We start from the raw sequence: 13,254 nt of genomic DNA on the forward strand, positions 1-13,254 counted from the left end.
GTTAAAAGTGATGTAACTCATGTGGGGTCCCTTTGCTTGACATAAAGTATTAAGTCATGAATTCATGATGTATATTATCATATTATGTCATATTATCGTTAGTCCTAAAACTGAAACCGTTAACTTTTCAGGATTTTCGTAAGGATATTTATATCCTATAGATAGGTTAGGTTAGGTTTGTTTTATGGCAATCCTGAAAAGTTACGCGTTTCTGAACTAAACAAATTATGATTAACGAAAATGCGGACAAACAATACATTATGACTTAAAAATTTTTGGGAAACTCAACTCATGTACAGTCAGCAGCAGAAGTTGCTAAGCGGGCCAGGTGTTCAAAATGATCTTGACGCGACTTTATTGTTAAGAGAATAAGAGCGTGTCAAGGTAATTTTGAACACCTCGCCCGCTTAGCAACTTTTGCTGCTGACTGTACCTACATCAATTATAATGTATTTTAGTGATAATGTCGATATTAAATAGACGAGATAACCTATCATTATAAAGTGAGGACGTTAAGCACAAATAATTCCGTGCATAGACGGGGGGTCAATGCACGGAATTCTTGTTGCTATCTCTATCCCACGCGCATAAATTATATTGCTGTCCCGTTCGCACAGTGGCATTGACCGTGGGCGGGACAGCAATACATATATTTACGCGCGTGCGATAGTGATGGAACAGGTGAGTCAATGTACAATGCTTTGCGTCCTTACTTAGGTTGTAAAATAGGGGCCTATTTGAAATATCGGAAGTCACCATGGCTCTTCATTATCGTTTCTATTTAATAAACCATGAGTTTTACGCGGCCTTAAACGCTAACGACTGCGTCAACTCAAACGCAGTGAGTGCATCTCGCTTGCACCAATGTCAGTATGAGGGTGATGCATTGTTAGTTAGTTTACGTAGCGAATATGTCAGTATCAAACTCGTGGTAAGGTTAAAGGCAGAAGTTGAAGATAGCTGCTAGATATTGTAAACATTTTTAATGTATAGTCTGGCTAACAATTGATGTCTAGAAAAAGGCGTACAACTCATAATTACATTAATTACTATACTTTCCGCGCCTGCATTTCCGAATCTGCCATTTTTCGTGACACTGTTTGCTGGCCAAACTATATTGATTCTAATGTCAGCATCAAATAGAAAGTGGCGGCCAAAGTGACCAAATATATCGAAACACACCTTTAACATAGAAATAATAAAAATATGTTCCTATATTTGATGCTGACTGTACCTTATACAGGTAGTTTCACGAAAGCTGGCGCGAATGGAATGAACGAAACTTTGAAGCGTCATATTTATACACATAGATATTTTCATTCTCTCATTCGTTCCATTCGTGCCAGTTCTTGTAAATAGACCTGTACATAATGTTAGAGTGGGACCAAGAAAAGTATGCAGCGATTTTGATAGCCCACGCAGTGCAAGTGTTATTTTAAACGTCAAATTTCTACGAAATTCTGACGTATAAACAACACTTGCACTGCGTGGGCTTTCAAAATCGCTGCAGACTTTTCTTGGTCTAACTTTAACACCATATGATTTAAAGATAAGATGAATCAAGTGAAATGGTGATGTGATGATGATGATGATCATAATATCAAGTGACGAAAAAAATTTATTAGGTTTAGGTGTAACAATTTTGTGATATCGTTCCTATGGAATTATATTTCTGTGAGTTGCAATTTCAAATCGAGACTCTGAAATTTATACACTTACCTTATGTTGTCATATGAAAGAATAAAGCGGGCCACTCACACACCTGCCGCAGGGGCAATACCGGTCGCACGGCGGTCGGAGCAATTTTAGGCTGTTTTCGACACACTAGCCTGCCACTCAGTGTGTAAGTGATAGTCCCGCTGAACGCACGTCGACGAGAATGGCTCCTGTGTTATCAAAGCACCAAAGGATTGGTATCGCCTTGGCACTATCTGTGCTACCGAAAAAAAAAAGAGAAGATATTGGGTGAAGAACTGGTTGCAGAAAAGAGGCAAATTGTGCCACATGAACATAGTGAAAGAATTGGAAGTAGAGTTAGTAGAGGATCTAACAAACTTTTTACGATTTTTTTTTGTCCCACATGTGGGGCCGGCCTTTATATACATCTATTATCCGTGTCCAAATTTCACGTTCTTTATTCATTGTGACAAGTGACCTCCGTTTGGTTCGGTAGTCGCCACTGAACTGACTGGAATTGCCCCAATCGTACTACACATGTAACAACCTAGCAGGGCGGTAGATACAATCGGGCGGGAGCTAGGAAGGTCTTGCGCCCCTGCCGCCCTGCTGCAGGCCCAATCTAAAAATTGCCCCTGCTTCTCTACACACATCACAATTAAGGGTCCAATTCCAATATTGCCCCTGCGGCAGGTGTGTGAGTGGCCCGCTTAAGGAAAATAAAGTAAGTTTACATTTTTGGTTTGTGAACGCCATTACAAAAAGTTGTGAACTAAAATAAATCAATCTAATATTCTAAACTAAACCTTCACGGGACCTTCATATAATAAAATGTTTGTTGTTGTTCTACACTTCTACAATATGGGCATTTCTATTTAAACTTGTACCAATTTTTTTTGTGTTATAATTGGGAAATTTTATATTATTATATTTCTACTCAGAATCACGAGCTTTTTCCATTTTTACTGAGAAAAAACGTGTCCCCAAAATGTTTGGTCCGTTTGGTTACGGTTTTCAACACAACCTTCTATGACTGTAACAAAACAGCAATAAAAATTTGTATGAAATTTTGGGGACACTTTTTCTTGGATCGAAAAAGCTGCAAATTCTGAGTGGAAATAATCTAAAAATTCAAAAATCTAAAATGCAAGTTAGGGGTACAACTTTAAATAGAAATGCCCCAATACATAAGCAATTTTGAAACTTGATCAATTAAAGTATATAATATAAGGTTATTGTTTAATTTGTTTTTCACCTCAGCAGCTCGAACAAGGGTACTTTGCTTCTTAAAAACAGTGAGCAAAATCGCATTTTGCTCACTGTTTTTAAGAAGCAAAGTACCCTCACTCCCTAAGTCATTTTGTCTCACTCAGTGAGCAAAATCGCATTTTGCTCACTGAGTGAGACAAGTTAATGAGTGAGCAAAATCGCATTTTGCTCACTGAGTGAGACAAAATGTCATTCAAGTTATCTTTATAGTCAAATGTCATTTCAACATGCGGGGTCTAATACAAGTTCGATATACTTGGGTTCTATTATCTCTGTCCCTCTAGGTATGTTCTCACTGCTTAGGGTGAAAAATTTTGTGTACTACACGAGATCAAAGTTATTTACATCTCGTGCGCTTTTGAATCCCTTACTACGCTCAAGATTCTAAATTAGATTAGAAATTATAGAATCTTTCGCTTGCACGGGACTCAAAATAAGCACTCGAAGAAATATCAAACTTTGATCTCTTGTTGTACAAATAACTATATAAGGTCATGAGGCTGTGTGCAAGGATAATTAAATTAATGAAATAACGGCGTTGTTTTCTTTCAAGCCTGATTAACCCCTATAATATCGTGGCGTGGCGTTAAATAACTGTTGGACAGAAAAATAAAGCACATCGATCTTTATCCAATGTGTATTGCGTCTCACATTTTGCTTAATGAAAGAGTGAGACGCAATGACATTAGACAAAGAAATTGGCCTTCCAAGAGTATATACACTCGGTCCATCCCACTTTGTCAGTAACACGCGAAATTCAAATTTTAATTCGAAGGGTAAAAACGGGACATTACTAAGACTTCACTGTCCGTCTCTCCGTCGGTCACCAGGCTGTATCTCATGAACCGTGATAACTAGACAGTTGAAATTTTCACAGATGATGTATTTCTGTTGCCGCAATAGCAACAAATACTAAAAAAGCACGGAACCCTCGGTGGGTGAGTCCGACTCGCACTTGTCCGGTTTTTATTTAAATTTGCCGCCTTTTTCTACTGACGGAATTGGCTTGCCAAACTTTAAAATCTTTTTTTAATAAAAAAAATATGCGCTGTAAGAGATAACCCGTCGCGCCTACTTTTTTTTAAATTTGTCGCTTTTGGCGGATTAATCGAATATATTTATTATTAATAATCGATAGAAACCATAAATATAGATGGTCGAGCAAATCTTTTTTTTTTTTTTTTCTCTTTATTTTTAGAGCTTGTCACCGAGGTGAACATGTCGCTCCATAAAAAAACCACAAATTAACACATTCTTACATCTAACTTATTCTACATACTAAAGCCTTTCGTACAAGCTGCAATAGCGCCATGGCGGAGTCCGACAGAGGAGCAGCCAGAACGCTATTGCAGCCCCCGACATCAAACATAGTATTATGGCTTGAAAAAGCAAGTTGTATCCGAGCAGCTTCATTCCGGACACATTCCATTATAACGTGGTACACGTCTTCTAATATATCACATTCATCACAATTAGGAGAAGGAACTTTCTTCATTAAATAACCGAATTGATTCAATGGGATATGTCCAGAACGTAGTCTCATCATCAATACAATGTCACTTCTATTAAGAAAACAATCAATCCACGGTGTCATTAGAGGATGAGGTTGGATCGTCTTGTACCAAATACCTTTTTCTGTTGATCTCTTATCAAAGTATTCTTTCCATAAAGTATAGGTTCTCTGTTTGGCTAAAATAATACAATCCGTATAAAAAGGTAAGGTATTACATTCTACTCCACCATGACAAGCCAGCCTGGCTATGGAATCCACTACTTCATTACCGGCTATACCTACATGAGATGGAATCCATTGCAGAATTATGGTCTTATCTTGCGATTGTAATTTATCAATGATATTTAAAATGGAATAGGCAACCGGGAGACATCGAGTTTTCGTGGTACACCGAGCAATATGCTGCAGAGCACTTTTAGAATCTGACAGAATGACTATGTGATTGCAATCTAGGGATTGGATGTAGGATAAGGCCTCAGCAATGGCAACCAACTCGGCGTGCATAATAGACATATCATATTTTATATGTAATTTAACCGATACGTTCGATTGAGGGTCATAAATCGCAGCACCTAAGGATTTTTTTTCCTTAGAACCGTCGGTATATATGCAATAAAATCCAGAGTAATTGGTACGTAAAAATGTGTTACAAGAAGTTCTTAGGGAAACTTTGTCATACTCGCGCTTAGATTTGTTAATAGAAGTAATGTTTAACTTAATAGATTTAGAAATATCTATATGATTTACCCATTGGTCCAAAGTAAACATTTCCAATACTTTACTGGAATACATAGTTATTAACTTATACATATTATGAATGGTAAGAAGAAGAGGTTTTTTATTTCGCAAAGTGTCTCGAACTTGTAAATTATTATTTAATCCATCTAAGAGTTTGATAGTTGTGTTATCTTCAAAAGATCTAGATTTTAGCCAAAACTTGGATGCCAAATAGATGCGACGAATGTGCAACGGTTGTACACACAATTCACATTCCATTACGTGTATAGGAGTAGACTTAATAAAACCGCCGATATTCCTCAATGACTGATTTTGAATTTTATCGAGTTTGTACAAATGAGAATCGCAACTATCATCGTAAAGAAAAGACGCGTAATCTATTCGACTACGAATTACAGCAAAGTATAATCTTCGGAGATGTTTTGGATGGACACCCCATCCCGGTCCAACTAGAATTTTTATAACATTGGAATATTTCTGAATCTTTTGAGCCAATTCGTTAATATGTTTTTCCCACCTAAGAGATCGATCCAACCACATTCCTAGATACTTAACACACTCGACTAACTCTATTTTTTTATCATTAATTTTGATGCTTACAGGTTTTCTATTAATACCTTTTTTAAACACACATAGCTTAGTTTTAGATGTAGATATTTCAAGACCGAGATTATTCAAACATTTGTTAAAAACATTAAGGGACTTTTGTAATACATCCTCGGCCTCCTCTATAGATTTCTTTGTAACATATAAAATATAATCATCTGCATATTGTGAAAAGTAAACATCTGTAATTGATTTTTGAATATGCATAGTATAAACATTAAAAAGCAATGGCGAAGTAGGATCTCCCTGAGCCAACCCGCGACCAGTTGATCTTCGTAACATAGATGCATCAGTTTGTATTGTGAGGTATCTTTCCTTTAAGAAATTCCATAGATATCGACAAATATGATGTCCAACTCGTAGCCTGTCAAGTATTTCAATTAAAATGGGAACATTTACATTATTATATGCATTCTCAATATCTATGAAACTCCCCAAAGTGATCATATTTTTTGAAAATCCGGTCTGAATCCGACTAACTAAGCTACTTAAATTATCCAAAGATGATCGACACTTTCTAAAACCAACAGTTTCTTCGGCAAACATACATCTTTTTTCTATGAACCATTCCACCCTCCTATTTATCATAGAATGAAATATTTTACACACACATGAAATTAAAGAGATTGGTCGAAGAGCAGAATCAGAGGAGGGGTCTCTTCCGGGTTTAGGTATCGGGACTACACTAATTTCTCTCCACTGAGTAGGGACAAAACCTATGGAGTAGAAATTATTATACAATGATAGTAATAAGAGTTTTCCTTTCTCAGGTAGATTTTTAATCATAGAAAATGCTATTCCATCATGACCCGGAGCAGTATCTTTTGGTTTAATGCAAGAATCTAATTCATGTAATGTAAAAGGTACGTCTATAACCGTGCCACCCGACTCAATCACTGGCGTCGGCGGAGATACATAATCTGGCGTGAGAGAACAAAGAAGATTATGAGCTTTTTCTACACTAACATGAGGCCGAGAAGACCTATAGCCCTTTACCCATTTCATCCGAGACCAAACTTCAGAGGCTGATGAGGACTCGCTTATGGAGTTGCAAAATTGTTGCCAATTTTCATTTTTACGAGTTCTAATAAGTATCTGAGTGTCTCTTATCTTAGCCTGAAGTTCCTCAAGATTTTGTGGTGTAGGATTTCGTCTGAACAATGAGAGAGCTAAACGTCTTGCGGCAACGGCTTTGGATAAAGTCTGGTTCCAGTACGGTTTTGGTTGGAATTTTTTTGCTGGCTTATTGTTAGTTTTAATATATGGTATGAAAAGATCAGCAGCTTCATTTATAGTAAGTTAAAAAACAATTATATGATTCTTGAGGAGCTTCAGGAAAAGACAAATCAGCAAACTTATTTTCTAAATACATTCTGTACTCATTCCATTGAGCCTCTTTATAGTTTCTCTTTGGTACAGAGTTAACACAAGAATTTAAATATGTAGAAATCTTTATAATAAGGTGATCGCTTCCTAGTGATTCTTTCATAACGTTCCAATTAAATGCAAAATAAATATCAGAAGATACTATAGAAATATCTGGAGACGACTCCTGTAACATTCCATTGACTAGGCGCACTCTTGTGTGAGTTGTGTGGCTGTGATCATTAAGAGAAACTAGATTACAGTCTACAAGAGAATCATATATTTGAGTGCCGCGAGTATCCGTTTTATATGACCAGTTGGTGTGATGGCCATTAAAGTCGCCCATGATAATCACGTTATGTTGCACGATTGAAAAAATAAAATCCCAATCACTCTGCTGAGTCACTACAGAAGACGGACAGTAAACTGAAATCACGTTTTTAATTTGATCACAATTAAACACTTTAACGTAAACAACTTCTACACCAGGATTAGGGTGTTGAACACGACAATGCTCAGACTTGATCGATTTATGCGTAAGGATTGCAACACCACCATATCCATCCGATCTGTCCGCCCTATATATATTATAATTACTAATGCGAAAATAACAGTCGGAATCTAACCATGTTTCACTAAGTGCCGCTATATGGATCTTCTCCTGAATAAGTAGATTTTCAAACGATGGTAACTTTGGTCTAATACTCTGTGCGTTCCATTGCAACATGTTAAGTCTGCACTGTTTTAAGTTACTAGCCATCTGTGGCGTTAAAAAAGGATTTTAAGCAGGACATGTCAAGTATATTCTTCATAACAAAAGATAAAAGCCATTCTAATCCAGTTTGAACCCCTAATTTTAATTTTTCAACAATCGTCAAGTTTTTTATGAATATGATATCTTTTAACTTATCAATTAGTGAACTAAATTTAAGTTTATTTTCACTTACTTCCTTGGGTTTAGTCGTTATTTCTGGTAGAACGTCACTATCATCAGTTTCCATACTTGATAAGTTATTATCAGATATACTGTCATCTTTTTCTCTCACTTCCTGCTTCCTGCGTTTAGGTTTAGTACGGCTTGCCTTTTTAGATGGAGTAAACGAGACATTATTTTTACCTGGGGCATCACTATGAACTACAGCTTGGGTCGTCACTACTTTTGCATATGCTGGTTCGATTACCGCAGGCTCCACTGTTGATGTTTCAGCCACTGAAGACGTCTCAGTTGTCCTAAGCGTCGGGGGAAAGTTTTCCTGATACATTGATGCCGCCGGGGCTGGCGGGCTGCTAGAACCTGGTTCATATTTATTCAACGCCTTTTTATATGTACAATTAAATTCAGCCATAATCTTCCTTATGTTTCTTTCTTTTTGGTAGAGCGGACAAATTTTGTCTAAAGCCATGTGATTCCCTGAGCAATTACGACATGTGAATACAGTTGTTTCGCAATTTGAATGTTGGCCTCCACACTTAGGACAAGTACATTTTTTGGAACACGTTTTCTTTGTATGACCATACCGCCAGCAATTGGCACATTGTGATACAGGAAATAAGTATGGTTCAACCTTAACTCGCATTTCATGTATATAAACGTAAGGTGGTAATATAGGGCCTTTGAAACATACACGTACGGTCTCACTGTCCTTCCATCCTGATTCATCTGAACTTTTTCTGCTTAATCTTTTTACTGAAACTATTTCTACTCCACACATCATACTCTCTATCATATCTTTTTCACTTAAATCTAAATCCACATCTTTAATAATGCCATAAGAAACACCAACCTCGTATGTTTTTTGGCACCGCCAGCCCAACTCCTCATGCATAGCAACCTTGGACATAAGCCGCTCAGCGCTGGTTTCATTATCAAATTGGACAAGCACTTTATATGAATTAACGTACCTGACTCTAATGATACCTAAAATATCATGACTTTTTAATAGCTTCGCTAGCGCAAATTGTTTCGGCAGCTTATCTTTGCAAGTAATGCTTATTTCTGTGCCCACGGATAAGTCTGGGTTAAACACATAACGGCGTTTTGGATTTTTGGTAACTAATGTCCATTCATCGTCCTTCCTCTTGGTTGCATAGGAATGATCTGTCGTAATAATTGTCTCAGTACTAACCTTAGGAAACTGTCTTGCCTTAAGCTTACCCTTGACTTTAGGTGACCTTAGGTCAACTGATGGGTTCGGTTCACCATTATCAGTCGTCATTTCCTCTAACTCGCAGTCCATATCACGTTGTGTTAAGTCTATGGAATCATTTTGTAGGATTGTCTCGGAGCTATTTACGTGATTTGTAGCTTCATTTGCGCCATCATCTCCATTGTGGGACATTGGTTTCGGATCCCGACTGTATCAGTCGGGACCGCTTCAAATTTATGAAAAACCAGAAGATTAATAATTTATGAGTATTTTAAAACACAAATAACTGAAAGACACGCGTTAATTGAATATAAAATTAATAATTTTACACAAGAGTTTTCAAAACACGTCTTGCCGCCATAAAAGTATTTTTTTTTTCGAGCAAATCTTGTCAGTAGAAAAAGGCGCGAAATTCAAATTTTCTATGAGACGATATCCCTTCGCGCCTACATTTTTCAAATTTGCCGCCTTTTTCTACTGACAAGATCTGCTTGACCAAGTATATGTCTGTTTATGTCATGAATCTATATAGTATTTAACTGGATCAGGCATGAGGGGTAGGGGGAAATGACCGAACAGGATAGTCTTATGTATCTTTCAGTAAGACTAGCAGAGAAAGCGCTATTATAGTTTGTTCTTGTCAGTCTCACATTTTTTTATTCCCACCGTAAATTTAGTATGGATTATGGTGGCCAATAAATAAATTCGACCTGTGGCATTGCGTATGTTTTGTCCAAGGCCCCAACGTTGTCAGTTCTCTTTGACGGCGCAGCAACTAGTATCATTTCTCTCTCCTCGCTCTTTTAAAAATGCCGTTTGTCAAAAAAGGACAACCATACTGTTGACAAGATGGACTACAAATCAAGGTGTTATCGTTTTAGGTGGAACCAGTGGCCTATTTTATAAAGCTACAAGTTACAATTTACAAGCGGAAGTCTCGTTCTAACACATAGGGTTAGAAAGAGGCTTCCGCTTGTAAATTGTAACTTGTAGCTTTATAAAATAGGCCACAGGTTGTGTATGTGTGCGTAAAAGCGTATATGTGTGCTCTTTTAGGGATGTGAAAAGTCGATTTTAATCATGTCATATATCGATAAACGCTACACTGCGGAACGAAATAGCGATTAATTGAAGCTTCAATATCTTCGTTAAACATAAACATAATTGAAATGCTAATGGATAATGAATATATTATAATAATATAATAAAATAATTCAATTATTGCGGAACACATATTTTAGTAGGTATTTATGTATTTTAATTAAATATCTGAACTTTTCCTTGGTTCCCTGCTGGGGCGTGACGATAAAATTGTGATCTGATAACCACAAACCACAATAAAGAATAAAAGCGTTTTTGTTCATTTTAGGGATCGTTAAACCTTTGAAGTAAAATTAAAATTGCAAGAAATGTCGATAGTTTATCCATATGACTTTATCGACATGGCTACAGCAAGGAGGGCCACATTGTTAATCGTACACTAAACAAAAGTGGTAACAGTGACAGCTTGCTTAGACGTAATCTTTAAGTATATTATATCTATGGTTTTGTCCCTCACGGACGCACGCGTGTCGTCTATAGGATCCTACGGTCTATGGTTTATGTTATCTGTTTAGTTTACCTTATCTGGGTTTCTGTCGTATCTGTGCTACGTCGTCCCGCACTAAAATAAGATTTTATTTATTTACAAATTTGCTCAAATAGTAAATAAGATACTTCGTACATCCAATAGTCTATTTTTTAAATGTAGTCGTGCTTTAGTTAGTAAATCCGGCATCAACCTTTGGGTTGCCGCTCCTCAAACAAATCATTTTTGTTGGCCAAACCATGGCTCGAACGAAAATAACACGGCGCACATACAAATTGAAACAGCAGCAAACAGAAAATACCCCGAGAACAGCAGAGAGCTCGCTGGCAGAGGTATAATATAAATTTTCTAAAAAATATATGCCTAGTTACTGTGTTTTTAGTATGTACATGTAAGTAGGTACATAAACTTCCCTCGCTATCTTTATTTTTTTGTATCGTTTAGCAACATAATCATTCTTTATCGTATTTATATATACGTTCATACCTAAATAAATAACATTTTTATTTATTTATTTTATTTTTATATTGCTACTATCAGATTGTTAGGAATTTTTGAATTATTCAAGGTATAAATTTATGCCACCATGTTCTTTGTTTCAGGTAAATATAAGATTTTGTTATTTCACTTATTGTATTGCATGTGGTGTTTGTTTATTTACCTACCCATTTGAAATATTCAGGGATGCAAATCAGGGCATCATGGATTTCAATTTTAATGTTTACTTGCAACCAAAGACATTGTAAGTAGCAGTACATGTTTTTGCTGTTGACAAGTCAAGCATGGACTCGCGCGCGAGTCCATGCTTGAAGTCGCGCGCCAGAACGCAATGCATGCTAGACCGTCAGGGGTTACCAAACTAAATCTACATAACATCTTTCATTGGTATAGAAAATGAAAAGAGGTGTAGAACTGTATCTGCTAAAGGTCTGCCATTGTAAATATTGATTTTTATGCTTGCAGGAGCCACCGCAAGAGTCGTCAACCAGTGAACCACAATATTGCCCCCTGATCCAGGCTAAAACACCAGAGGTGCCACCAGCACTGGCTGCCCCAACTGAAATATTGCCAACAACAGAAGTGCTGGAACCGGAGAAGGAAATTCTTTCCAAATTTGTATGCCTGGTAAGTTTTACCCTTATTCATAAAACTTTGCAATCTCTTACAAACCACTCTAGAATTTTATCTCTTTCTAACAAATGGAAATATCAAAATGATGGATAGAGACAAGTATTTTGATATGCCTGTGACACTAGGTCAGCAATAATGAGTGTATAAATGAAATTCTTATTTCCACCATTACACAGAGGCTGGCAGTCAGGCGTCTAAACCTGGTGGCGGGTTTCAATCCCAGCTTCTGCTATGCTATATCGATTAATGATTTAGGATGAAATTTTAGACGGCACTCAGTCTTGTACAAATTTGTGTCTGTGTCAATTGTTGAATGAATGAATGAGATTACTTTAATCCAGAAAATATTTCCATATGAGATTAAAACTAATTACATAATAAAATATATGATTAAATTAAATTAAGACATATACAAACACAATAATTAAATATAAATTAAAAACATGTCAAATAAGGACCTGCATCTCGGTTCACCCAGACACCGATACAACAGGCAATACAATGTTGAAATAGTTAGGATCACCAATGTTAGATTTTTTTAACTTACCTATTTTTTTTTTCAGAATACATCAACTATCGAGTGCCAGGAAGATGCTTCTACTATAAAAGTGCAAGAGAGTGTCGCAGTTGTTGAAGCATCCTCTGCAATAACTACCAAACCACAAGAAAATTCCTTGGACAAGAATGACGACAGCTTAGAATTGGTAAGTGTTAAATTAGCCGAGTTTTACCAATCTGTACTCAACGAACTACGAGTAGAATAACTACCTATAGAAAGCTGACTAGAGCTCAGAAATGACTCCAAGGGCTTTGTGCCGAAAGCGCTCCAACTGTACCATCCATCACCCACATTGTTAACTGTACATCGGTGGACCTTATGCCTTTTGTAGTAAAGTGCACCGATGTACAGCTAGGAGTGTTGCTGTTTGTACAGGGCATGGTTCGACAACGACAAATATTGTAATGCCATGCCAGGTTTGATTTTATTGTAACCAGTGAAAACTTTTATTGACCAATCATAATTTTTTTTTTAATTGCTGTATATTGTGAGTAGCCCAGTCCACACATTTCCTCGCGCACAAAACTGCCAGTGTAGACGTGCCTCGCCCGTGGCAATGCGGCCGAGGCACGTCTGACACTGGTTGTTTTGTTTGGTCGTTCTGACACTGGTAGCCATAAGTGGCTATCTCCAATCGCGAGAGATGCAAAATATTTAAAAT

The 13,254-nt window shown here is 36.9% G+C and overlaps 1 protein-coding gene across 1 annotated transcript; it reads left to right on the plus strand.

The window, feature by feature from the left end:
- Nucleotides 1-11,102: 11,102 nt before the first annotated feature.
- LOC134805031 (uncharacterized) lies at nt 11,103-12,798 on the plus strand. Its single transcript, XM_063778321.1, has 3 exons — nt 11,103-11,235; nt 11,867-12,019; nt 12,598-12,798. The coding sequence occupies exons 1-3, from the start codon at nt 11,143-11,145 to the stop codon at nt 12,796-12,798; spliced, it is 447 nt and encodes a 148-aa protein (XP_063634391.1). The 5' UTR covers nt 11,103-11,142.
- The last annotated feature ends 456 nt before the right edge of the window (nt 12,799-13,254 follow it).

This window comes from Cydia splendana, chromosome Z (genome assembly GCF_910591565.1).
Source record: "Cydia splendana chromosome Z, ilCydSple1.2, whole genome shotgun sequence".
Taxonomy (NCBI): Eukaryota; Metazoa; Arthropoda; class Insecta; order Lepidoptera; family Tortricidae; genus Cydia; species Cydia splendana.